Below are 24,632 nucleotides of genomic sequence, written 5' to 3' on the forward strand. Positions count from 1 at the left end.
CCATTTGCTGTGTAGCTTGGAAGAATTTGGTAACGTGCCTCTGAGTATATGGTGAGTAGTGGCAACACCTGCCAGCTCCTGTTTGGAGTTTTTTTAGTATAAATTTTGCAAAGTGTTGCTGTATTTCACATATTCATAGAAATAAAAGCAAAAGGAAATGATTTCTTCACTAAAACTGCAAAGTAAATCAGACATATTTAAAGTGACCATCTGAACTATATCAACTGTCTTAATAGTGTCGCTTTCTCCCTGCTAAAACCAGAGCTTGGAAAAGTTACTTTTTTTGAACTACAACTCCCACCAGCCCAATCCAGTGGCCATGCTGGCTGGGGCTGATGGGAGTTGTAGTTCAAAAAAGTAACTTTTCCAAGCTCTGGCTAAAACAAGATCAGCACAGCACATGACTTCCTTCTATTATTTGGGCTGATTGCAACTTTTAAAGATATGCAGGGGGAAGGGAGAATTCCACCTTGTGGTTTTTCCCATTACAATGTTGCAAGAACACCTGCACTTGGCTGACTTTCTCTTCTCCTAAAGATACAGGATCAGTCTCAGGCTCTGAACCTGGCAACCCTACCTCCCACCCAAATTTAAAACAAAGCTGTCACCAGGCCTCTATTACACTTTGGACAATCATTTATTTATTTATTTATTTATTGTATTTATATACCTTCCCATAGCCGAAGCTCTCTGGGCGGTTTACAATAACTATAAACAAATATACAAATTTAAAAACAATTTAAAACACAATTTAAAACAATTTATCATGGCTTCTCTCAAAGCCATGGCTCAAAGCCAATCATGGCTTCTCTCAAAGAATCCTGGGAAGTGTAGTTAGTGAAGGGTGCTGAGAGTTGCTAGGAGACACCCTGTTCCTCTCACAGACTTTCAGAGTGGCTGACTGTTAAACCATTCTTTCAGTGGAATAGGAGTCTCCTCTCAGCTCCGTTCACAAACTACAATTCCCATGATTCTTTGAGGGAAGCTGTGATGTTCCTGTATTAGTGTAAATAGGGTAAGTGCTGTTTGTATAGGAGATACATGGTAAGTAGAATGAAAGAGGAAGGGGGAGTGAATGGGCAGTAGAATGCTGGATGATTGGCTGAATGTTTAAAATGGCTGACAGTATAAAAGGAAGTATGACAGGTAAATCTGGGGGTGGTGAACGTTGGAGTGGATGTTGATAGGTTGTTTTGGTGGGTTTGAGAGAGTTGTTTGTCAGGAGAGCGTGGAGAAGGAGGGGGGTAGAGTTCGGATTAGTATTAGATAAAACCATATGCTTATGTGCCTTATGAAGTAATCTTGTTATCTTTGTTATCTGTGTTATTTAATAAATACTTAATTTGGTTTACCAAAGGCCTGATCCTTGGCTGGGGTTTCACAGACCAGAAGGGAGGGTGAGGTAAATAACCAAGGCTGAAGGGAAACTATAACAAATGGTGGCAGCGGGGAAGGGAAGAATAACACCACAAGTATTCAGAGCAAACCAGAATTATAAGCAGTCTGAGTAAATCAAAGGGATTGGGACAGCTTAAGCACGCAGTCACAGAGGTAACCTAATTGAGGGAGACTCAGGCAGAGTCTCTGGGACTACTGGTTATAGGACGTGACTGGTGGTGCTGCCTAGCAGGGGGATCTGTTGAGATCTGTGCTAGAGCGGGGAGAGAAACCATAAGAGAGGACAGTCCGGACTGGTGGAGTCCCTGGTGGTGCCTAGTGACAGGCAGTAACCACGAGCAGGTAGGAACCTGACAGGGAGAGCCAGGGAAGGACGCCTCACAGAAGCCATGACTGTCTCAGGTGAAATCAAGTCTGGTGTGGGTGTGGCCCCCTGATTAGCTAAGCTCAGCAGGTGTGAGGCTTTTAGAATACTGACAGTTGGTTCTTACTGAGCATGCTCCACGTTATCTTTGGCTTCAAGCCAAATTTCTTAAATTAATTAAAAATTAGCCAGGCATTTTTTAACTTTTAAACTGCAGAAGATGAAGGTCAGAGTATGGGGCAAGGTCAGTATTAGAATGACAGGTACTCTGTGAACATGGCTGATTTTTAATGAATTTCAACAGATTATGAGAACTCAGAGAACAAAGTCCAAAAGGGCTCTGGGATTTTTTTTTCTTTTTAGACTTTGAACTGTCTATTCTCTCTGACTGTTTTGTGTATCGCCATGAAAATTGACAGTGTTGTTAAGCAAGTGTTTCTGAGTTCAGGACTGTAAGTTTGGTAAGGTTTTGTTTTGAAATGAGCTTTTGGGAAGCATCAGAATGGTATGGGGGTATTTGCAATTTAATATTGTGGAATGTGAAAAATCCATGCTGGCTATATAGTATACAGACACTCTCGTGGCTGTATAATAGGCACAAAGATACAGGGGGGTTGAGGCCTGTAAGAGCACCCAGACACAACGTAGCAATAGGCCAGGAGGAGACTAAGGCACAATCTCAAGGCAATATTGTTTACAGAGAGTATCAGGTGGTGATGCCTAGCAGTGGGATCTTGAGAGATCAGTGCTAGGGCCGGTGAGAGAACCATTTTGAGAGCAGGACCCTGAAGTGGGACTGTGACAGGGTGGTGACCATGGGAGGGGTCCTGACAGTGCATCATTCAGATGAATTGCAAATCAAGGTGGGGTGCTCCAGAAGAATTTTGGGCTTCGCAGTGGTGAAATGGGATTGTATGAAATTTCAGAAACTGAAGTAGCGACCTATGAAGCACTTCATAATGCATAGTCAATCCAAGCATAAAAAATGCTGCACTCAAGGATCTACTAAAACTGAAGTTATGTTTTTAAGCTTACATATCAAGCAGTTTGCAAAATTGTAGGAGCACTGTAAGAATAAGAAGGTGGCAGACCCAAATAGGATCTGCTAGATGTATGCTGATTTGCTGCTTCTGCTTTTCTTGCTGTAGGCTTTGCTTGCAGTCTGCATTGCATTGGGAATTAGAAAATCCTTGTTGTGTACCTAGTAGAGGTCTACCTGGAAAAGAGACTGGAGAGATGTAGAATCAATAATGGAAAATAGCTGCAGCAGATTGTACTTCCCCAGTCAGATGCTCAGTAGATGGCAGTAAGCGAGCGAGAGAATAGGGCCAGTAGGTGGCATTTTAAGCCTCTTGCCTCAGGTTCCCTTGCACATTGCAAGGCACCTTCTATTGTTTTTCTTTTTCCAATTAATTTTTATTCAAATTTTCAAAACCAAAACAATACAAAAAGAAAAAACACAAATCCATAACTAATACAATAAAAAGAAAAAAAATATAATTTTTTTTTTAAAAAAAATTGACTTCCGATTTGTCGTAGTTCAGCTATAAGTCTATAATATATAACAAGCCTGTATCTTAATAGATTATAAAATCACCTTCCTCCAGCGGTTATCTTAATTGGTTACAAATCTCATTAACATCATATCATTTTATTCTTCCACAAAAAGTCAAAGAGAAGTTTCCAATCCTTGAGATATATGTCCATCAATTTTTTTTCTAGATAAACATGTCAATTAATCCAACTCATCAAGTCTACTAAGTCCAGTAATTTCAAATCGCTCTTCTTCCATTATCCGTATTGGTTCCATCTTCCATCTTTACGCGCCCAATAATCTTGCTGTCATAGTCATATAATAAGAGTCTGATAGGAATTTCCTTTTTCACAGATATTTTCTTGCCATCAGTTCCGAATGTATCACTGAAGTATTGTTGCAAAGCCGCATCCCTCTTTTTTATATGATACACTAGCACATCTCTTGAAGATTTTTCCATTGACACAAAACAGGGATTAATTCTGTTAGCTTTCTCCATTTCAAGTTCCATCAAATCCTTCCAGTCCAGGAATTTTTTTGAACCGATAATATCTTTATCTCCAATCTCTTCAATTCCTTCAGGGACAGCGCTGAGTTCCAAACCGTAATATTTGTCTCCAGGATCCATCACAGCCAGGAAATCCAAATCTTTTTCCATATCCATATTTAATCCAATCTCCATAGTTTGAACCTTGCCTTTAATTTCTCTTTCATCCTTTTTTTGTTTTCCAGATCAATCTTTATTCTCCTTTCTCATAGAATCCTGAATTTCTTTCAGCTCCTGTCTCATTTCGTCAAATTCAATTCTCCACGCTTGTCTATTATTTCTCAGTTCTTGTTTTATTGAGTTAATCCCATTCATTATTTTCTGAAACATGTCTAGAGATAAAGTCCCTTCTTGTACATCCATAATCTTCTTAATTGTCATTCTTAAAGCCAAAGGAACAAAACTCCTTCAATTTTCAATGTCCCAAGCAAAGAGCAGTTTATTTCTTTATCCAGTTACAAAGGAGTTAATCTTTCAAACCAACTGGCGTCACACTCTAGACAGCCCTTATCTCTTATATGCCCAGAAGTGCAAAAACAGCTTTAGTTAACAGCGTCCAAATAACTAGTAGCAAAAAAATGAGCAGATTCGTCAAAAAAAAAGTAGATCAGAAAAAATAGTCCCAGACATATATTACACAAAAATCTTATAAATCAAAAAGAAAACCCTCATCCGTTGTAATCTTTATAATGCTATTTTCCATGTCAGCTTTTTGCAATAAAAAAAGATAGGCTATTTTTATTTTCTTCCCCCTTAGTTCCGTGAGTAAAAGAGAAGGAAAGTTTTGGCTCACCCAGGTTTTCTTAATTGCTGGTTCCCTGACAAATCTCTTTAGCTGTGTAGATAAGAAAGTAATAAGTGTAGACAGGAGAATACTTGCCTGTTAGGCCGTTTTTCTTTAAAGAAAAAAAAAGGGTCACTTTTTCAGCTGAGCTAGCTGGAAATCCTCGCTCCGTCCGAGCTGCTGGAAGACCTTCTTTCACAGACAATTCTGACGAGTTCCAGTCTCCAACAATCACAACAAAGCTGTGTGGGAAATCTCACGTTTCTTCCTTATCAGAGCTTGGAAAAGTTACTTTTTTGAACTACAACTCCCATCAGCCTCAGCCAGCATGGCCACTGGATTGGGCTGATGGGAGTTGTAGTTCAAAAAAGTAACTTTTCCAAGCTCTGTTCCTTATCCGGAAGAAATTATCCCCAGTCAAAAAAGACCCTTCTGACTGGATTTAAAACTGAAAAAGTTTCATCCAAGACGGGAGCCGTCTCAGAGGCTGCACAGGCGGAGGGATCCTCCTGGGAAGTCCCAAGGCACCTTCTATTGTTTGCGTTTAGAGATCATCCTGTTGGGGACAGATATTCCGATCATTAAGACAGTACTCACCTGCCCCATGTTGGGAATTATAATAGAACTGTTGCAGTGGTGGTTTGTCTGTTCCATGTAGGGTTGCCAGGTTCAGGACCTGAGACTGATCCTGTATCTTTAGGAGAAGAGAAAGTCAGCCCAGTGCAGGTGTTCTTGCAACACTGTAATGGGAAAAACTACAAGGTGGAATTCTCCCTTCCCTGTGCACAACTTTTAAAGATACAGAAGACCTCCTGGTTGCCAGGCCCGGCCTCCCAGAGGTCTTCTGTATTTGGCTAGGAGTCTGGCACAGGGACTGACAAAGACTTTGTTGCCTCTCTGAGGCAACTTACAACAGCCAGAGAGCTACAACAAATGAGCTGAACGTATAGCAGAACAGAATTTAAAACAAGTTCTTCCTATAACCAGTGTAAAGATTTATCCAAAGTATATGTGGGTGGGCATGTCTGGATACAGCCAACTGAGTAATAGGAAAGCTGATGTCCAAATTCAAATGAACACACTCTTGTTTGATGTGGTGATCCCAGAGGGTCCAAGTCTTGAGAAGGAATTGAAGGCATTTATGTAGCTCCTTCTGGGAGCAAGGGTGGGATGTACATTTAATTGGGGGGGTAGAGAACAGTTGACCTGCAGCAGACTCAGAATCAGCAGGACAGAATGAAAGAAAGCAGCCTCAGGAAGTGGAAGATGCAACTCAAGTTGAAGAGAACCCAGATTCTTCCCCTCCTGAGTGAATGGGAGACTGATCAGCTCATTTCAGCTTCCATCAGATGTGATAGCTATCACCGGGAAAATATAACTAACTGCCATAACAGATTAAGACTTTGGCAGATTGATTGATACAGAGACCTCACCACCTAAAAAACTTTACTTTAATTCAAGGGATAATATGACGTTTTTACCAACTATATAAGTTAGCTTTAAAAATAGTTCTCTTTTTAAAAGGAACAATGTATCAATATATGTGAAACTAGATAGGAGAGTTGGGACAGTAGACAGAGAGAGTAAGCCAGTGACACAGGTTAAGGGGACAGCTACCAGGAAGTAAAACAAGAGATAGAGCAGGAGGGACACAGAGAGTGATGTGTTGGAAGTAGGCTTGTTTAATAAAGAACATCTATCTCCTGCCTGAGTCTTTAGTTCTTGTAAACACCATTTGAAACAGCCGATACACAAATAAAATGGAATGCTGTAATGTCATTATGTATTTCAGGGGTAGCCAATGTAGTGCATTCTAGATGTTGGTGGACTACAACTTCTATCATCCCTGATAATTCACAATGCTGGCTGCGACTGATGAGAGTTGTAGTACAACAACATCTGGAGGCATCACATTGGCTGCTCCTGATTTATGAAGAACAAGGGGGAATTAGCCTCTCACATGCCCCACTGTTTTAAAAAAACCCCACTATGTAGTAGTCCACAAATGGTGCTAATGTGTTTTCATGACAAACAGCTTCATTCATTGATTATGCTGCTGCATTATGCTGAAAAGAGAGGGACTGAGGACTAATTCAGATAGTCAATGAGTTTATGGCTAGCTGTTGTGTGCCTTTAAAGCCCAGATTGCAATTTGCTTGATGAATCTGTGACACTTTCATTTTGTGTCTGGGTATTGCATTAGTAACTGCACTTTTAGGTTTGTCATTGTGCACTGAACTTCAGTCTGTTTGCAGGGTAGTTTCTTCACACCACTAGCCTCTTCGCCTAAAGGAGGATCTAGACACATGCTCAGCAGTAACATAAGCTTGGTCCCAAGTAAGTATATCTGATTAATAGTTTTAACATGTTATAATTTATTCTGTTTCTTTCACAGAAAATTCTTTGCCAAAAACACAATTACCTGAAGACAGTGTTATTTCATCGTACAATATAAACACAACCTATCCAGGACTTACCACAGGAAACGGACTCTCAGACTCACCAGCAGGGTTAAAGGAGCATGGGAACGTACCCATTATTGTACCATTAATTCCACCACCATTCATAAAGCCACCAGCAGGTAAATTACTCACTTTGTTGTTATCTCAGGTAGAAGTTTTGTTCTTGCTAAATGGTATTTCCTTATGAAATGATTTATTTACAGTGATAAATGATTGATCAAGAATTTCAGGAATATGGAAACCTTTAAGGCTATCTGTAAGCAAGCTGACCGCAATAAGAACGACACGAACAACCTTGCGTGGATTGTTGGGGAATAGGGGGTCCTGCCTGAGTATTAGGCGGGGAGGGGGACATGTGTAAATCGGAGGGGGTTATTGTGGGAAGGGTGGGGAGCCATGATATTAAGAGGCTAGGCGGCAGATGCTGGAATGGTGCGGGTGGCAGGCCACGCCAACGTAGGGGAACAAGGGATAGATGCATAATATCCATTCCCTGTTCCGGGCCTGTTCATAGCCAGAAGATAACTGGGGGATGTACGGCTCCACCCAACCTTCGTCTGCTGTTGTGTAATGCCAGGTCTGTGGTACAGAAAACAACACTCATCCATGACATGATCATGGATGAGAACGCAGACCTGATGTGCATTACGGAGACTTGGCTGGATGAGGCCTCAGCCCCTGTGCTTGAGGCCATGTGTCCAGCTGGTTTCCAGTACGCACAGCAGCCGAGGTTTGGTAGGCGGGGAGGGGGAGTGGCAGTTATCTATCGGGAGTCTTTGATCTTTGCCAGACCCCCTCTCCATGAGACCAAGTTTGTTGATTGCATGTACTGGAGGTTGGGCCCAAAGGGCAGTTTAGGGATTCTGCTTGTGTACCGCCCACCCCGCTGCACAGAGGTGCTCGAGATTGTCTCGGGCGTGCGGGTCCTTTCCCACGACCTATTGGTGTTGGGGGATTTTAACCTGCATGCCGAGGCAGCTCTCATAGGAGCTCCTCGGGATTTCATGGAAACCATGATCTCCTGGGAACTGCACCTTAGTAATACTGAGCCCACCCATGTAGCCGGTCATGCTCTTGACCTTGTGTTTGTCTCAGGAGGAGGGGGAAGTGCTCTGAAAATGGGGGCTATTTCTTCTAACCCCGTGTCATGGTCAGATCACTATCTGGTAAATGTAGACCTCTCAATGCCACACACCCTCCGCAGGGGACAGGGATGGTCCATCCCAGACGCCTGATGGAGCCTAAGGGATTCCTGAATGCGCTGGGAGAGTTGGAGCTGTCTGAAGGTCGCCCGGTTGAAACCCTGGTGTTGGAGTGATGGGAGATCACCGGGGCAATAGACCGGGTGGCTCCAAAACGTCCTCTCCCCCTGAATAGAACTCAGATTGCACCCTGGTATACACCACGGCTGCGGGGTCTGAGGCAGGAGGTGAGACGTCTAGAGCGCCGGTGGTGAAAATCTCGCTCTGAAGACGATCGGACACTGGTTAGAGCAGCAATAGCTGCCTACCAAGTGGCAACAAAGGCAACAAAGAGGGAATTCTTTGCTGCCTCTATTGCATCCACGGAGTGTTGTCCCAGGAGGTTGTTCCAAGTGGTCCGAAGCCTGGTCAGTCCAGTTGCGCAGGAACCCATGGAACATTCTAAAGCCTCTTGTGACATATTTACTAAACACTTTGCTGATAAAATTGAACGTCTGAAGAGCACGATTCCGTATGCCGTGGATACAGGAAGTGGGCCAGAGTTGGCCAGTTGCATTCCGGTCCAATGGGATCGGTTTCAGCCTCTTCCCTCTGAGGAAGTGGACAAGGTGCTCTCTACTCTGAGGCTGACCACCTGTCTGTTTGATCCTTGCCCTACATGGCTCATTATGGGTTGTAAGGAGAGACTGAGCGAAGGGATCAAGGTAGTGGTGAATGCTTCCTTGGATGAAGGTGCTATGCCATCAGCCCTCAAGGAGGCGGTAATAAAGCCCATTCTAAAAAAGGCCTCCTTGGATCCCCAAGTGTTAAACAACTTCCGCCCAGTCTCTAATCTTCCATTCTTGGGCGAGGTGATTGAGCGAGTGGTGGCCACACAGTTACAGACACACTTGGATGAAGCTGATTATTTAGATCCATTCCAATCGGGCTTCAGGACTGGACATGGAACTGAAACAGCCTTGGTCGTTCTGGTGGATGATCTGAGGAGGGCGTTGGATAGGGGAGAACACGCATTCCTCGTCCTCCTGGATCTCTCAGTGGCTTTCGATACCATCGACCACGGTATCCTTTTAGATCGCCTGGAGGGAATGGGAATAGGGGGCACTGTGTTACGGTGGCTCTGTTCCTATCTCTCAGACAGGCATCAACAAGTAGCGTTGGGAGATGAGGTTTCAGACCCTTGGCCTCTCAATTGTGGTGTGCCACAGGGATCTATCCTCTCCCCCATGCTATTTAACATCTATGTAAAGCCTCTGGGAGGCATCATCAGGAGATTTGGGTTGCAGTGTCACCAATATGCGGATGACACTCAGCTCTATCTCTCGTTTAATCCTCACCAGAGATGGCTGTGGATACCATTTCCAAGTGCCTAGAGTCCGTAAGTGAATGGATGGGAGGTAATAGGCTGAGGCTGAACCCTGAGAAGACCGAGGTGCTGCTAGTGGGAGACAAAAGAAGTTTAGGAGATATAGACCTGGTGTTTAATGGGGTAAGATTACCCCTGAAGGACCAGGTCTGCAGCCTCGGAGTCGTTCTTGACTCCCAGCTGTCCATGGAGGCTCAGGTTTTAGCAGTGAGCCGGGCAGCTTGGTATCAATTACATCTTATACAGAGGCTGCGACCCTACCTTCCTGTCCATCTGCTCCCACGGGTGGTACATGCCCTAGTCTCCTCTCGCTTAGAATACTGTAATGCGCTCTACATTGGGCTACCCTTGAAAACGGTCCGGAAATTACAGCTGGTGCAGAATGCGGTGGCACGTTTGATTAAGAACTGCCGTCGCCAGGATCACATCACTCCGGTGTTGGAAGACCTACACTGGTTACCAGTTGTTTACCGGGCCCAATTTAAGGTGTTGGTACTTACCTTTAAAGCCCTAAACGGTTTTGGCCCAGTTTATCTGAAGGAGCGCCTCCAGCATCACCAAATATGCCGCCTGATGAGATCAGCCTCACAAGACCTTCTCTCGGTCCCACCAGTGAAAACAGCTAGGCTGGTGCGGACCAGAGAGAGGACATTTTCGATTGTGGCCCCCACCCTTTGGAATTCCCTGCCCTATGACCTTCGACATGCCCCCTCCTTGCCAAGTTTCCGCCGAGCCTTAAAAACCTGGCTATTCAGGCAGGCATATAAGATTCCTGGGCTGGACTGATTTTAGTGTGATACAGTTGTGGATGATTTTGATTAATTACAGTTTGAGGTTTTTGATTATGTTGTATTTTATATGTTGTATTTTATCTTATTGTGTACGTCGCCTAGAGTGGCCGTTAATTTGGCCAGATAGGCGACTCAAAAATAAAATTTTATTATTATTATTATATCTCTCGCTAAGTTCTTTTAAAAAGTAATTGGATTGGATCCAGACTAGGCTAGTTACACTTACATCCCATTGATTTCAATGGGAACTAGGAGTGCAATCCTAACCCAGTTACCTGGGAATAAACCTCATTGAATTCTGTGGGACTTACTTCTGAGTAGACAAGGTTAGGATTGAAGCTAAGTTATGACTGAATTATCCCACTAATTTAAATGGGACTTAAGTGCAACTAACCTAGACTTGGGGAAGGACTTTAGCATAGTGGCATGCATAGTGGCATGTTAAAAGTGATTTTGTTCATCTAAGCATTTTCAAAGTAGTGATATTGGTTAAGGGGTATTTTTTAGTGTTGTGCATGGGCCCCAAGATTCACCTTGCATCTTTGTTTTTGAAAAATTCTGGTCTGTTTTTGAGACTCTGTCCACTTTGAGCTGTAATTCAAATTGGGTTCCAAGCTGCTCAATATAAAATAGAGACCTGTGTGCCCCATTCACTCTTATGGGAAATGGGCTATAACTTTGTTTCCCTTTTGCTAGATGCAGATGAAACTTGCTAGCACAGGAGCCCCTCCAAAGGGGATTAAGTCTACTATGTATATCCAGATGTAAAGGATGTGAGGGAAGTAAAAAGGATTTACTTTTCTCCATAATCCATATTACCGTTTATATTAGGCCAACTAAAACTCCAACATCCATATTAGTTTCATATTGTAAGGGAGTGTGGGAATGGGGGGGGGTTAGTCACTTGCTCTTTTTTATCTTAAAATAATTGAGAGGTGGTCAAGTGGTATGTATTCTTGTTTGTACAGTTTTAAAATATTAGCAGCTTCACACCAGCCAGTTAGTTTTCCTTTCACTTGTTTGTGTTGGAAAAGGATGTCCTACAATAGACTTTACAAGATGAAACTTCCCCCAGTACTGTCTGCAGAATGCTGAAGAGCACTGGAGAATTTTTTTTCTTCAAGAAAAGCAGTGGCTTTTTAAAAAAAAAAGTTAAGTAAGCCTCTGCTTTAACAACAACAACAAATCATTCAGAGCTCATCAGTGCTCTGCAAGCAGCATTTAGAGAGCATCACTTGCAGAACCCATGGAGCTACGGGTAGAGAAACAGAAAAATGTAGAGCTATACTGTACAGAAAAGCAGAGCTTGGAAAAGTTACTTTTTTTGAACTACAACTCCCATCAGCCCCAGCCAGTGCCATGCTGGCTGGGGCTGATGGGAGTTGTAGTTCAAAAAAGTAACTTTTCCAAGCTCTGCAGAAAAGTAGACTGTACATAAAAGAAGAGTGACGTGCCCTGATCTGAGTCAGGGGTGGGAATTGTTGACATTGTGGTTTAACTTCAGGAAGAGTAAAATAATAATAATAATAATATTTAATTTGTTTGTCGCCTATCTGGCAATTAGCCACTCTAGGCGACGTACATTAAAAGAGATAAAATACAATAACAGATGTAATCACATTAATAACAATAGGTAAAATACTGGACAGTCATCAATACATATAAAAGCAATTATAATAACAACATACGATAAATGACAGAATCATGGTGATTTACCCAATGACCTCAAAGGCTTGCTGGAATAGCCACGTCTTCAGGGCCTTGCGGAATACATCTAGGGAAGGGGCATGTCGAAGATCATATGGGAAGGAGTTCCAGAGAGTGGGGGCCACCACAAAAAAGGCCTTCTCCCTAGTACCCACCAACCTAGCTGTTTTGGTTGGAGGGATTGAGAGAAGGCCTTGTGTGGCTGATCTAGTTGGGCGGCATAATTGGTGGCGGTGGAGGCGCTCTTTCAGGTATCTCCCTGATTAGCCTCATTTTTTCAGCCCCAACACAAAGCAGTTGCAGACCTCCAGTATTTTTTTATTGTATGCTTTTTATTCTTTTGTACACCACTTTGCAATTTAAAAAAATAAAGCAATTTATAATAGGGATGGGAGTTGTAGGCCAGTGCCACATCGAAAGCATTCTGTTGACCTGACAGGCAGTTGTCAGTTCATGTTTGTTCTTGGTCTGCTATCTGTTGCTTTTATTGGTCCAGTTTTTGTCCTGAAAATATTGATATTCATATCAGTATTAATACTGATAAAGGAAAGGAAAGTGGCTTTCTCTGAGGCTGGTCAGTTTCATGTTATCAAGCAGAGACTGGCTTTTTCCATTGTTGGGGGAAAGCTGCTGAAGTTTCGAGCAAACCGCATCACTCCGCAAAGATGGAGAATATATGGACCACTGAAAAATTCGGTGCTATATCTGGATTCAGCAGAATTCTCACCTATCCCTAGTTTATAAGTATTTTAAACATAAATAAATAAATGGTCAGAGAGTCAGTTCCTAATATCTCCAGCTCAGGCTCGGAGAGTTTCTGCCAGTCAGCCTAAATGGTACAGAGCTAGAGGGATCAGTGGCCTGACTTGGTATAAGCTATGTGTTCGCTATTACCAACAGTTATGATTTAACTAATCTGTGCATTTTTAGGTTTCACAGATTTCAATGACAGAGACTATAGCTCAAACGTAATTCTCTCATTGAAATTCATGCTGCATAAAATTGCTTTATTTTGGCTAGATTGTGCCCATCTAGGAACAATAGTTTGTCACTAAGAAGGATCCTGTAGCTTTTAGGGGAGCATACAAGTTAAGTCCCACAAGGTGCAGCTCCTCTATTCATCTCCCCACCAGATATGGAAAAAACTTGTTCTGAAAGTTGATGCACATAATTAATGAATGGCTAGCTATTGTGGATTTTTAAAACCTTGATTTCAGCCTAATATGGCAGACAGGTTGAATGAGGATTTCACTTGGGATACCTCTTGAGGTCTGGCCAATAGCAAACCATATCAGTGTTTTATTAACTTACATGAGGTTTAGTCTGGGGTTATAATATCTTGTACATTTCACTTTTTTTTTTAGATGAATTATGCATTCACACAGTAATCTTTTAAATGACTGATTGGCACTAGTCCTATCACTTTAATTCGGTTTTTCAGCAGTAGAGTGTATTGAGGAATGGCTAAGAGTATTTAAGTAATGTAAAGAAAGATTGTCAGGATTAATATCAAGCATGTAACTAAACAACTATAGTAGTGATATTAATATCATGTGCCTGTCATGTTGATGAACTCATCCAGGAATTGAAATCCTGTGCATCACCTCTGAAAGGCTTGATATAATCAGATATATATACCCCAGGGAGGCTGTGCTGAAATGCATTATATTTTCATGACCTTCTTATCTGGAGCAATTCTTTCCCATGTGGCATTTTTCAAGATTTAGATGAAGTATGATTCATTTGCACTGGGTGCTGTTTTTCATAATCAGCAAAAGTAACTGTTATGGCTGCAGAAGGCTGCTTAATTGCTATGTTATTATTTATTGTTGTATACACTGCAATAATTGCTGAATTTATATAACAGCAGGCTCAAATGTGTATCTGTTTAAGTCAATGGGAGTTTTGTTGCACTCTATTGACTTAATTGAAGGAAGAAATAGACCTAATGTAGACTCAACATGTAGCAAAGAGCATTGCTCATGCTTTGTGAGAGAATTTAGGAACCATAAAATGCACCAGTCCTGTCAGCTATAGCGTATAAGTGGAAATGAGGGTGGTCTTCTGGCAAAAGGGGAAATATAAAAAGGAGAAAGATGTCAATGAGAGGAAAGAAAAATTAATGAGCAATACTTGAAGGATCGCCTCCCTCTCTATAGTCCTGCCTAGGAGCTGAAATGTGCTTGGGAGACCGGTTATTAGGAGCTACACATTAGGAGATGACATACAGCACATGGCATGCTGGCTTTGGAATTCGCTGGCTTTGGAATTCACTGCCTCTTGAAATTAAGCTGGCACACACACTTAATATTTAGACACTACCTCAAGACATGACTGTTTATGCTGGCATTTGAAGTTGCCATTGATGTTGAAAGAACAGTGAGATGCTGAATGTTACCTCAAATACTGTGTCTTTTACTGAAATTAATAGTTTCATACTTTCTGTGAAAACAAGACCAGGAGCAGACTGCGGTACAGATCATGAACTGGTTGTATCAAAAATCAGAGTAAAGCTAAAGAAGACCAACAAAGCAATCATAATGCCAAAATACAATTTAAATAACATCCCAGAAGCATATAAAGGTCAAATTAGGAACAGGTTTGAGGCTTTAAACTTAGTTGACAGAGAACCAGAAGAACTATGGAATGAAGTCAGAGACGTTATCAGGGAAGAATGCAAAAAGACAATACCTCTAGTTAAAAAGACAGAAAGACCGCAATGGATGACTGAAGAAACTCTTAAAATGGTTAAAGAGAGAAGGAAAGCAAAAGCAAAAGGAGACAGAAACACGGTCAGAACGCTAAATGCAACAGTACAGCGACTAGTACGTAGGGACAAAGAACTATTACAATAGTTACTGTATAGAAATAGAAGAGGACAACAAAAAGGGTAGAACAAGAGCCCTATTCCAAAAGATTAGAGAAATGAAAGGGAAATTTAAACCAAGAGTAGGGATGTTGAATAATCAACAGGGAAACACACTGACTGACCAAAATGAAATAAAAGGAAAATGGAAGCAGTACACTGAAGACCTCTATAAAAGAGATGTCAGGATGACAGATTTATTCACGGAGGAACCATTTGATGAAGAACCAGAAATTTTAGAATGCGAGGTGAAAGCTGCTCTTAAAATACTTGGAAGAAACAAATCACCAGGAATAGATGGCATACCAATAGAGTTGCTACAAGCTACTGACACTGAATCTGTCCAAATTTTGACAAAAATCTGTCAAGAAATATGGAAAACTAAGCAATGGCCCGCAGACTGGAAGCATTCAATATGCATCCCAATTATAAGAAAGGGAATCCCAGGGAATGCAGTAATTATCAAACTATTGCCTTAATATCCCATGCAAGTAAAGTAATGCTCAAGATTCTACAACAAAGGCTCTTACCATATATGGAGTGAGAAATGCCAGACGTCCAAGCTGGATTTTGAAAGGCAAGAGGCACCAGAGATCAAATCGCAAACATACGTTGGATAATGGAACAGACCAAGGAATTTCAGAAGAAAATCACCCTGTGCTTTATAGATTACAGCAAAGCCTTTGACTGTGTAGATCATGAAAAACTATGGAACTATGGAATGCTTTAAAAGAAATGGGGGTGCCACAGCATCTGATTGTCCTGATGCGCACCTTATACTCTGGACAAGAGGCTACTGTAAGGACAGAATATGGAGAAACCAATTTGTTCCCCATTAGAAAGGGTGTGAGATGGGTGTATTTTATCACCCTGTTTATTTAATCTATATGCAGAACATATCATACGGAAAGCAGGATTGGACCAAGATGAAGGTGTGAAAATTGGAGGGAGAAATATCAATAATTTAAGATATGCAGACGATACCATACTACTAGCAGAAACCAGTAATGATTTGAAACGAACGCTGATGAAAGTTCAAGAGGAAAGCACAAAAGCAGGACTACAGCTGAATGTCAAAAAGACTAAATTAATGACAACAGAAGATTTATGTAACTTTACAGTTGACAATGAGGACATCGAACTTGTCAAGGATTATCAATACCTCAGCACAGTCATTAACCAAAATGGAGACAATAGTCAAGAAATCAGAAGAAGGCTAGACTGGCGATGGCAGCTGTGAGAGAACTAGAAAAGGTCCTCAAATGCAAAGATGTATCACTGAACACTAAAGTCAGGATCATTCAGACCATGGTATTTCTGATCTCTTTGTATCGATGTGAAAGTTGGACAGTGAAAAAAGCGGCTAAGAGAAAAATCAACTCATTTGAAATGTGGTGTTGGAGGGGAGCTTTGTGCATACCATGGACTGTGAAAAAGACAAATAATTGAGTGTTAGAACAAAGTAAACCAGAACTATCACTAGAAGCTAAAATGATGAAACTGAGGTGAACATACTTTGGACACATCATGAGAAGAGATGATTCATTAGAAAAGATAATAATGCTGGGAAAAACAGAAGGAAGTAGAAAAAGAGGAAGGCCAAACAAGAGATGGATTGATTCCATAAAGGAAGCCACAGACTTGAACTTACAAGATCTGAATAGGGTGGTTAATGACAGATGCTCTTGGAGGTCGCTGATTCATAGGGTCGCCATAAGTCGTAGTCGACTTGGAGGCACACAACAACAGTTTCATAGAATCATAGAATACTAGAGTTGGAAGGGGCCTATAAGACCATCAAGTCCAACCCCCTGCTCAATGCAGGAATCCAAATCAAAGCATTCCCAACAGATGGCTGTCCAGCTGCCTCTTGAATGCCTCCAGTGTCGGAGAGCCAACTACCTCTTTAAGTAATTGGTTCAATTGTCGTATGGCTCTAACAGTTAGGAAGTTTTTCCTGTTGTCCAGTCGAAATCTGGCTTCCTGCAACTTGAGCCCATTAGTCCATGTCCTGCAGTCTGGGACGATTGAGAAGAGATCCCGGCCCTCCTCTGTGTGACAACCTTTCATGTACTTGAAGAGTGGCATCATATCTCCCCTCGGTCTTCTCTTCCCCAGGCTAAACATGCCCAGTTCTTTCAGTCTCTCCTCATAGGACGTTGTTTCCAGTCCTCTGATCATCCTTGTTGCCCTCCTCTGAACCTGTTCCAGTTTCTCTGCATAGTTTTTGAAGTGTGGAGACCAGAACTGGATGCAGTATTGAAGATGAGGCCTAACCAGTGCTGAATAGAGGGGAATTAATACTTCACACGATTTGGAAACTATACTTCTGTTCATGCATTCTAATATAGCATTTGCCTTTTTTGCAGCCACATCACACTGTTGGCTCATATTCAGCTTGTGATCAACAACAATTCCAAGATCCTTCTCACATGTTGTATTGCTGAGCCAGGTATCCCCCATCTTATAACTGTGCATTTGGTTTCTTTTTCCCAAGTGTAGAACTTTGCATTTATCCCTGTTGAATTTCATTCTGTTGTTTTCAGTCCAATGCTCCAGCCTATCAAGCTGCCTTTGAATTTTGTTTCTGTCTTCCATGGTATTAGCTGTGCCCCCCAACTTTTTATCATCTGCAAATTTGATAAGCATGCTCTGTATCTCCTCATCCAAGTCGTTAATAAAAATATTGAAGAGCACTGGGCCCAGGACCAAGCCCTGTGATACCCCACTCGTTACTTCCACCCAGTTTGAGAAGGAACCATTGGTAAGCACTCTTTGAGTACAATTCTGGAGCCAACTGTGGATCCTCCTGATAGTTGTTCCATCCAGCCCACATTTAGGTAGCTTGCTAATCAGAATATCATGGGGCACTTTGTCAAAAGCTTTGTGGAAGTCGAGATATATTACGTCCACAGCATTCGCACAGTCTACAAGGGAGGTTACCCGATCAAAAAATGAGATAAAATTAGTTTGGCAGGATTTGTTCTTCATAAATCCATGTTGGCTGCTAGTAATCACTGCATTTTTTTCAAGGTGCTTACAGATTGACTGCTTTACAATCTGCTCCAGAGTTTTTCCAGGAATTGATATTAGGCTGACTGGTCTGTAGTTCCCTGGTTCCTCCTTTTTGCCCTTTTTGATGATAGGGACAACATTAGCTCTTCTCCAGTCATCCAGCACTTCACCAGTCCTCCACAATTTCGCAAAGATAATGGACAGTGGTTCTGAGAGTACTTCAGCCAGTTCCTTCAATACTCTTGGATGCAGTTTATCGGGCCCTGCCGATTTGAACTCGTTCAAAGTGATTAGGTATTCCTTGACCGTTTGTCTATCAGTCTCAAGCTCCAGTCCTGCCTCTTCTACTTCATGTTTCCCAGAAGGGTCATAGACCCTTTTTTGGGAGAAGACTGAGCCAAAGTAGGAATTCAGCACTTCTGCCTTTTCTTTGTCATCTGTTATTTTGCCATCCTCATTGAGTAGCTGTGCCACCATTTCCTTTCTCTGTCTTTTACTATGGACGTACCTGAAGAAAGCTTTTTTGTTGCTTTTAGCATCCCTCGCTAACCGTAGCTCATTCTCAGCTTTAGCCTCCCTGACACCATCCCTGCAATTCCGTGATACCTGCCTGTACTCTTCCTTTGTGGCCTGTCTTTCTTTCTACTTCCTGTATGTGTCCTTTTTTATTTTCAGGTCATCTCTAAGCTTTCTGTGAAGCCACATTGGCTTCTTCTGCTGTTTCCCCCATTTTTTCTTGCTGGAATTGCTTCCCATTGCGCTTTTAGAATTTCCTTTTTTAGAAACTCCCACCCATCTTGGATTCCTTTTCTCATTAGGGTTGCTTGCCATGGAACTGTACTTACAATTGTTCTGAGTTTATTCAAATCAGCTTTCCTGAAGTCCAGGGTGCACATATGGCTGCTCTCAGCTTTTGCTTCTATTAAAAACAAGAATTCAAGTATGGTGTGGTCACTTTCCCCCAGAGTTCCCATAACTGCCACTTTATCCACCAAATCATCTCCATTGGTTAGAATCAAGTCTAGGATAGCTTATCGTCTGGTTGCTTTCTCCACTTTCTGTAGGAGAAAGTTATCTCCAACAAAAGACAGAAATTTCTTGGAGCTGCCATGTTTGGCAGAATTTGTCTCCCAACAGATATCAGGATAATTGAAGTCCCCCATTACTACTACATCATGCCTCCTTGAAACATTGGCAGTTTGCTTTTCAAAACTTACATTCTCATCTTCTCCTTGATTGGGTGGTCGGTAGTAGACTCCAAGCACCACATTCCTTTTATTACTTGCCCCATTAATTTTAATTCAGATACTCTCGGTGGAGCTACCAAGCTCATCTTCCTGTATTTCTGTGCAGGGATATATATTTTTAACATATAGCGCGACTCCATCTCCCTTTTTATTCCTTCTGTTCTTTTTGAACAAGTTATATCCTTTAATTGCTGTATTCCAGTCATGGGAGTCATCCCTCCAAGTTTCAGTTATACCTATCAAGTTATAATTACCCTCCTGTATTAAGAGTTCAAATTTGTCCTGCTTGTTTCCCATGCTCTGGCATTAGTATACAGACATCGAAGACCATTTGATTTGTGGCTTCGCTTCCTTACTACATTTTTCTGAGTTTAATAAATCAATAAATGTATAGAGCCACATTTTGATCTAGGTCTAGATATGTAGGCATAGATAGATGTAGGTCTAGATATGTAGGTCTGTATGTAGGTCTAGATATGTAGTTGCCACTTCATACATATTTTGAACATACTGGGTTCAAAATAAGTATGAGGTGGCAGATACAGATCTGCCTCTGTCATACAGAAACTAGAGGTAGAGGTCTGATTCTTAAGGGTGCATGGGCAGGAGGTGCTAAATGCCACCCACACACCTGTAATTTCCCTCTCTGCAATATTTTTTTATTTATTTATATTCTGTCCTTCCTCCCACCAGGAGCCCAGGGCAGCAAACAAAAGCACTAAAAACACTTTAAAACATAAAACCAGACCTTAAAATACATTTAAACAAAACAACTTTAAAAACATTTTTTCTAAAAGCTTTAAAAACAACTTAAATAAAAAGGGTTAAAATATATTGTTTGGGGGGGGGAAGGTTTAAAGAAAACATATTAAAAAGCAATTCCAACCAGACGCAGACTGGGATAGGTCTCTACATAAAAGGCTTGTTGAAAGAGGAAAGTCTTCAATAGGTGCCAAAAAGATAACAGAGAGGGCGCCTGCCTAATATTTAAGGGCAGGGAATTCCACAGGGTAGGTACTGCCACACTAAAGGTCCATTTCCCATAAGATGGTATCTGCAGGAGGCCCTCACCTGCAGAGTGCAGTGATCAACTGGGTATATAAGGTATCCTGGTCCCAAGTTGTATAGGGCTTTGTACACCAAAACTAGAACCATGAACTTGGCCCGGTAGCCAAATATTTCTCGGTGTCATTTTCCTTCCATCTGGCCTCCAACACCTGAAGTGAGCCCAGGAAGGTAAATGTTGTTGTTGTTGTTGTTGTTATGTGCCTTCAAATTGACTACAACTTATGGCGACCCTATGAATCATCAACCTCCAACAGCACCTGTTGTGAACCACCCTGTTCAGATCTTGTAAGTTCAGGTCTGTGGCTTCCTTTATGGAATCAATCCATCTCTTGTTTGGCCTTCCTCTTTTTTTACTCTCTTCTGTTTTTCCCAGCATTATAGTCTTTTCTAGTGAATCATGTCTTCTCATTATGCGTCCAAAGTATGATAACCTCAGGTTCATCATTTTAGCTTCTAATAGTTGTGGTTTAAATTGTTGTAACACCCAATTATTTGTCTTTTTTGCATTCCATGGTATGCATGAAGCTCTCCTCCAACACCACATTTCAAATGAGTTGATTTTTCTGTTATCCACTTTTTTCACTGTCCTACTTTCACATCGATACAAAGAGATCGGAAATACCATGGTCTGAATGATCCTGACTTTAGTGTTCAGTGATACATCTTTGCATTTGAGGACCTTTTCTAGTTCTGTCATAGCTGCCTCCCCCCCAGTCCTAGCCGCCTTCTGATTTCTTGACTATTGTCTCCATTTTGGTTAATGACTGTGCCAAGGTATTGATAATCCTTGACAAGTTCAATGTCCTTGTTGTCAACTTTAATGTTACATAAACCTTCTGTTGTCATTAATTTAGTCTTCTTGACGTTAAGCGGTAGTCCTGCTTTTGTACTTTCCCCTTTAACTTTCATCAGCATTTGTTTCAGATCATTACTGGTTTCTGCTAGTAGTATGGTATCGTCTGCATATCTTAAATTATTGATATTTCTCCCTCCAATTTTCACACCTCCTTCATCTTGGTCCAGTCCTGCTTTCCGTATGGTATAGTAAATAAATATATAGTAATATATATGGTATAGTAAATAAATAGGGTGATAAAATACACCCCTCACACACTTTCCGATGGGGAAGCAATCGGTTTCTCCATATTCTGTCCTTACACTAGCCTCTTGTCCAGAGTATAGGGTGCGCATCAGGACAATTAGATGTTGTGGTACCCCCATTTCTTTTAAAACATTCCATAGTTTTTCATGATCCACAAAATCAAAGGCTTTGCTGTAATCTATAAAGCACAGGGTGATTTCCTTCTCAACTTCCTTGGTCCCTTCCATTATCCAACGTATGTTTGCGATATGATCTCTGGTGCCTCTTCCCTTTCAAAATCCAGCTTGGATACCTGGCATTTCTCACTCCATATACGGTAAGAGCCTTTGTTATAGAATCTTGAGCATTACGTTACTTGTATGGGATATTAAGGCAATAATTTGATAATTACTGCATTCCCTGGGATTCCCTTTCTTTGGAATTGGGATGTATATTGAATGCTTCCAGTCTGCGAGCCATTGTTTAGTTTTCCATATTTGTTGACAAAATTTTGTCAAAATTTGGACAGATTCAGTGTCAGTAGCTTGTAGCAACTCTATTGGTATGCTATCTGTTCCTGGTGATTTGTTTCTTCCAAGTATTTTAAGAGCAGCTTTCACCTCACATTCTAAAATTTCTGGTCCTTCATTATACGGTTCCTCCATGAATGAATCTGTCATCCTTGCATCTCTTTTATAGAGTTCTTCAGTGTATTGCTTCTATCTTTCTTTTATTTCATTTTGGTCAGTCAGTGTGTTCCCCCATTGATTATTCAACATCCCTACTCTTGTTTTAAATTTCCCTTTCATTTCTCTAATCTTTTGGAATAGGGCTCTTGTTCTACCCTTTTTGTTATTCTCTTCTATTTCTGTACAATAACTATTGTAATAGTTCTCTTTGTCCCTACGTACTAGTCACTGTATAGTTGCATTTAAGGTTCTAAGCATGTTTCTGTCTCTTTTGCTTTTGCTTTCCTTCTCTCTTTAACCATTTTAAGAGTTTCATCAGTCATCCATTAATATCTTTATCTTTTTAACTAGTGGTATTGTCTTTTTGCATTCTTCCCTGATAATGTCTCTGACTTCAATCCATAGCTCTTCTGGTTCTCTGTCAGCTAGGTTTAAAGCCTCAAACCTGTTCCTTATTTGACCTTTAGATTCTTCTGGGATGTTATTTAAATTGTATTTTGGCATTATGATTGCTTTGTTGTTCTTTAGCTTTACTATGATTTTTGATACAACCAGTTCATGATCTGTACCGTACTCTGCTCCTGGTCTTGTTTTCACAGAAAGTATGGAACTTCTCCACCTTCTGTTAACAGTTATAGGCACAGTGCTACTAGTACTTGTCCTTTGTTCCTCCCCAGTAGCTCGTTGAGTGACTTCTGACCTGGGGGTCTCATCTTCCAGCACTACCACGTGTTGCATTTTGGATACTGTGTTCATAGGGTTTTCATGGTAAGAGGTATTCAGAGGTGGTTTACCATTGCTTTCCTCTGAGTTTGGATGCATCTTAGTCTGGTGTTTCAGCTTTGACCATTCCACTTTCTGTGCCCCTGCTAGGAGTGTAGCCTCTTGGTCTAGACTCCTGACGGCATTGCTCTCAGCTTCTTCAGCACTCTGAAACCCCCTCACCACATTAAGGTGTGCATCCTACAGGGGGAAAAGGAACGTTAGTTTACTCAATTTATGAGATCTTCAGAGAAGTAGGAAAAAACAACAATTTTCTGGCCTTGCAATGGGTTCTAGCTACTGCTTGGAGGTCAAGAAATCCCTTGTCAATCAAAACCCTGACTTCACTTATTGGCTACAAACATGAAAAGAGCAGGTTAGAGCATCCAGCTACCAGCTAATTTAACAGAAGCTGTGGGGGTGGGCGGATGACATTGTGGTGTGTATCTCTTGAAGCAGAGCACCTAGAAACTTAATTTTTAAAAAATAAACCTGAGAGTCTGGAGATTGAAGTGACTCACCTGGAGACCCAGAGGGGACCCCAAATATCTGGAGTCTCCAGGCAAAACCTGGAGACTTGACAGCCTTGACTGAGATGTAAGTCCCATCTTCAGTAAGTGGGCATAAGATTACAGTTTAAATTGTTTTTTAAACTTCTCTTTTTATAAGTATTTTGTCTGACTACTGTAGGTGAAGCACACATCAAGTAACAAAACAATTGCGTAGGCATCACAATAACAGTAAATGTAAATGTACTGCCTTCAAGTCGATTCCGACTTATGGTGACCCTATGAATAGAGTTTTCATGAGGCTGAGAGGCAGTGACTGGCTCAAGGTCACCCAGTGAGCTTCATGGCTATATGGGGATTCGAACCCTGGTCTCCCAGGTTGTATTTCACATTTGAATTAGATAAGACAACATAATATTAATATTTTATCAGAAATATTTTGTTTCCACAGATTGGCTAATATGGACAATTTATTTGGCTTTCATCACAGCAAACCTATTAAGTTAAGTTAACCTATTAAGACCAATTAATTCATGTTTTAATTATTCATTATTTAAAATGTATTTTTTGACCCTGATAGGGAAAATGTAAGGTATTCTTTAACTAAGGCGGTCCACTGATCAAAAACTTTTGAGTTGATTAATAATCTGCTTTTTAACCAGTTGATAGATTAAATTCATAAAATTGCATGCTACTAAATCATCAGTCTGGATGCTTTTTGAGCTAGTGGCCATTTGAACATAATGCTATGTCATGAAATATGGTTTGTTTTAACCATACTGTGTACAAGCAGGAACAGCAGCATCCTTTGTGAGACAAGGAGTGAAAACAACCTATCTCTATCTCCTTTGCCTCTATAGACGACTCTTATACTTTGTGTCACTGCTTTGTCACTACAAGCTTTTGCTAGTGCTCAGTCTCAGGGATAAAGTATTGTGTCTGAAGGACCATGGCTTTGCTAACTTATCCTAGAATCTTGCCTAAGATCTGTGGGTCTCCCCATTCTCTGCTCACACAAAGGTCCATACTTGTGCTCATACATCATACTTGTCCATACTTATACTCGTACATCACAAAGAATCTTGGGGCTCATCGAGACCATACTAAAAATCACAGTTTCCTTATTAGTGTTGTCTGCTGGTAGTCGAAAACTAATTGTTTTGCACTTTCTTTGTACTCAAATCCTCATATTTATTGTTTACAACTCCCCTCCCTCCTTCTCATCTTGTTGTGTTGCTGA

At 41.2% G+C, this 24,632-nt stretch overlaps 1 protein-coding gene across 4 annotated transcripts in view; it reads left to right on the forward strand.

Annotated features, from left to right (window-relative positions):
* The window catches only part of SOBP (sine oculis binding protein homolog), a 262,570-nt gene that overhangs the window by 36,979 nt on the left and 200,959 nt on the right, over positions 1-24,632 (forward strand). For all 4 annotated transcript variants that reach the window (XM_061623522.1, XM_061623525.1, XM_061623523.1 and 1 more), the window contains exon 3: positions 7,023-7,208. In XM_061623522.1, the coding sequence (XP_061479506.1) occupies positions 7,023-7,208 (186 nt within the window). The remainder of the gene's footprint in view (positions 1-7,022; positions 7,209-24,632) is intronic.

Source organism: Rhineura floridana, chromosome 4, assembly GCF_030035675.1.
Source record: "Rhineura floridana isolate rRhiFlo1 chromosome 4, rRhiFlo1.hap2, whole genome shotgun sequence".
Lineage (NCBI taxonomy): Eukaryota > Metazoa > Chordata > Lepidosauria > Squamata > Rhineuridae > Rhineura > Rhineura floridana.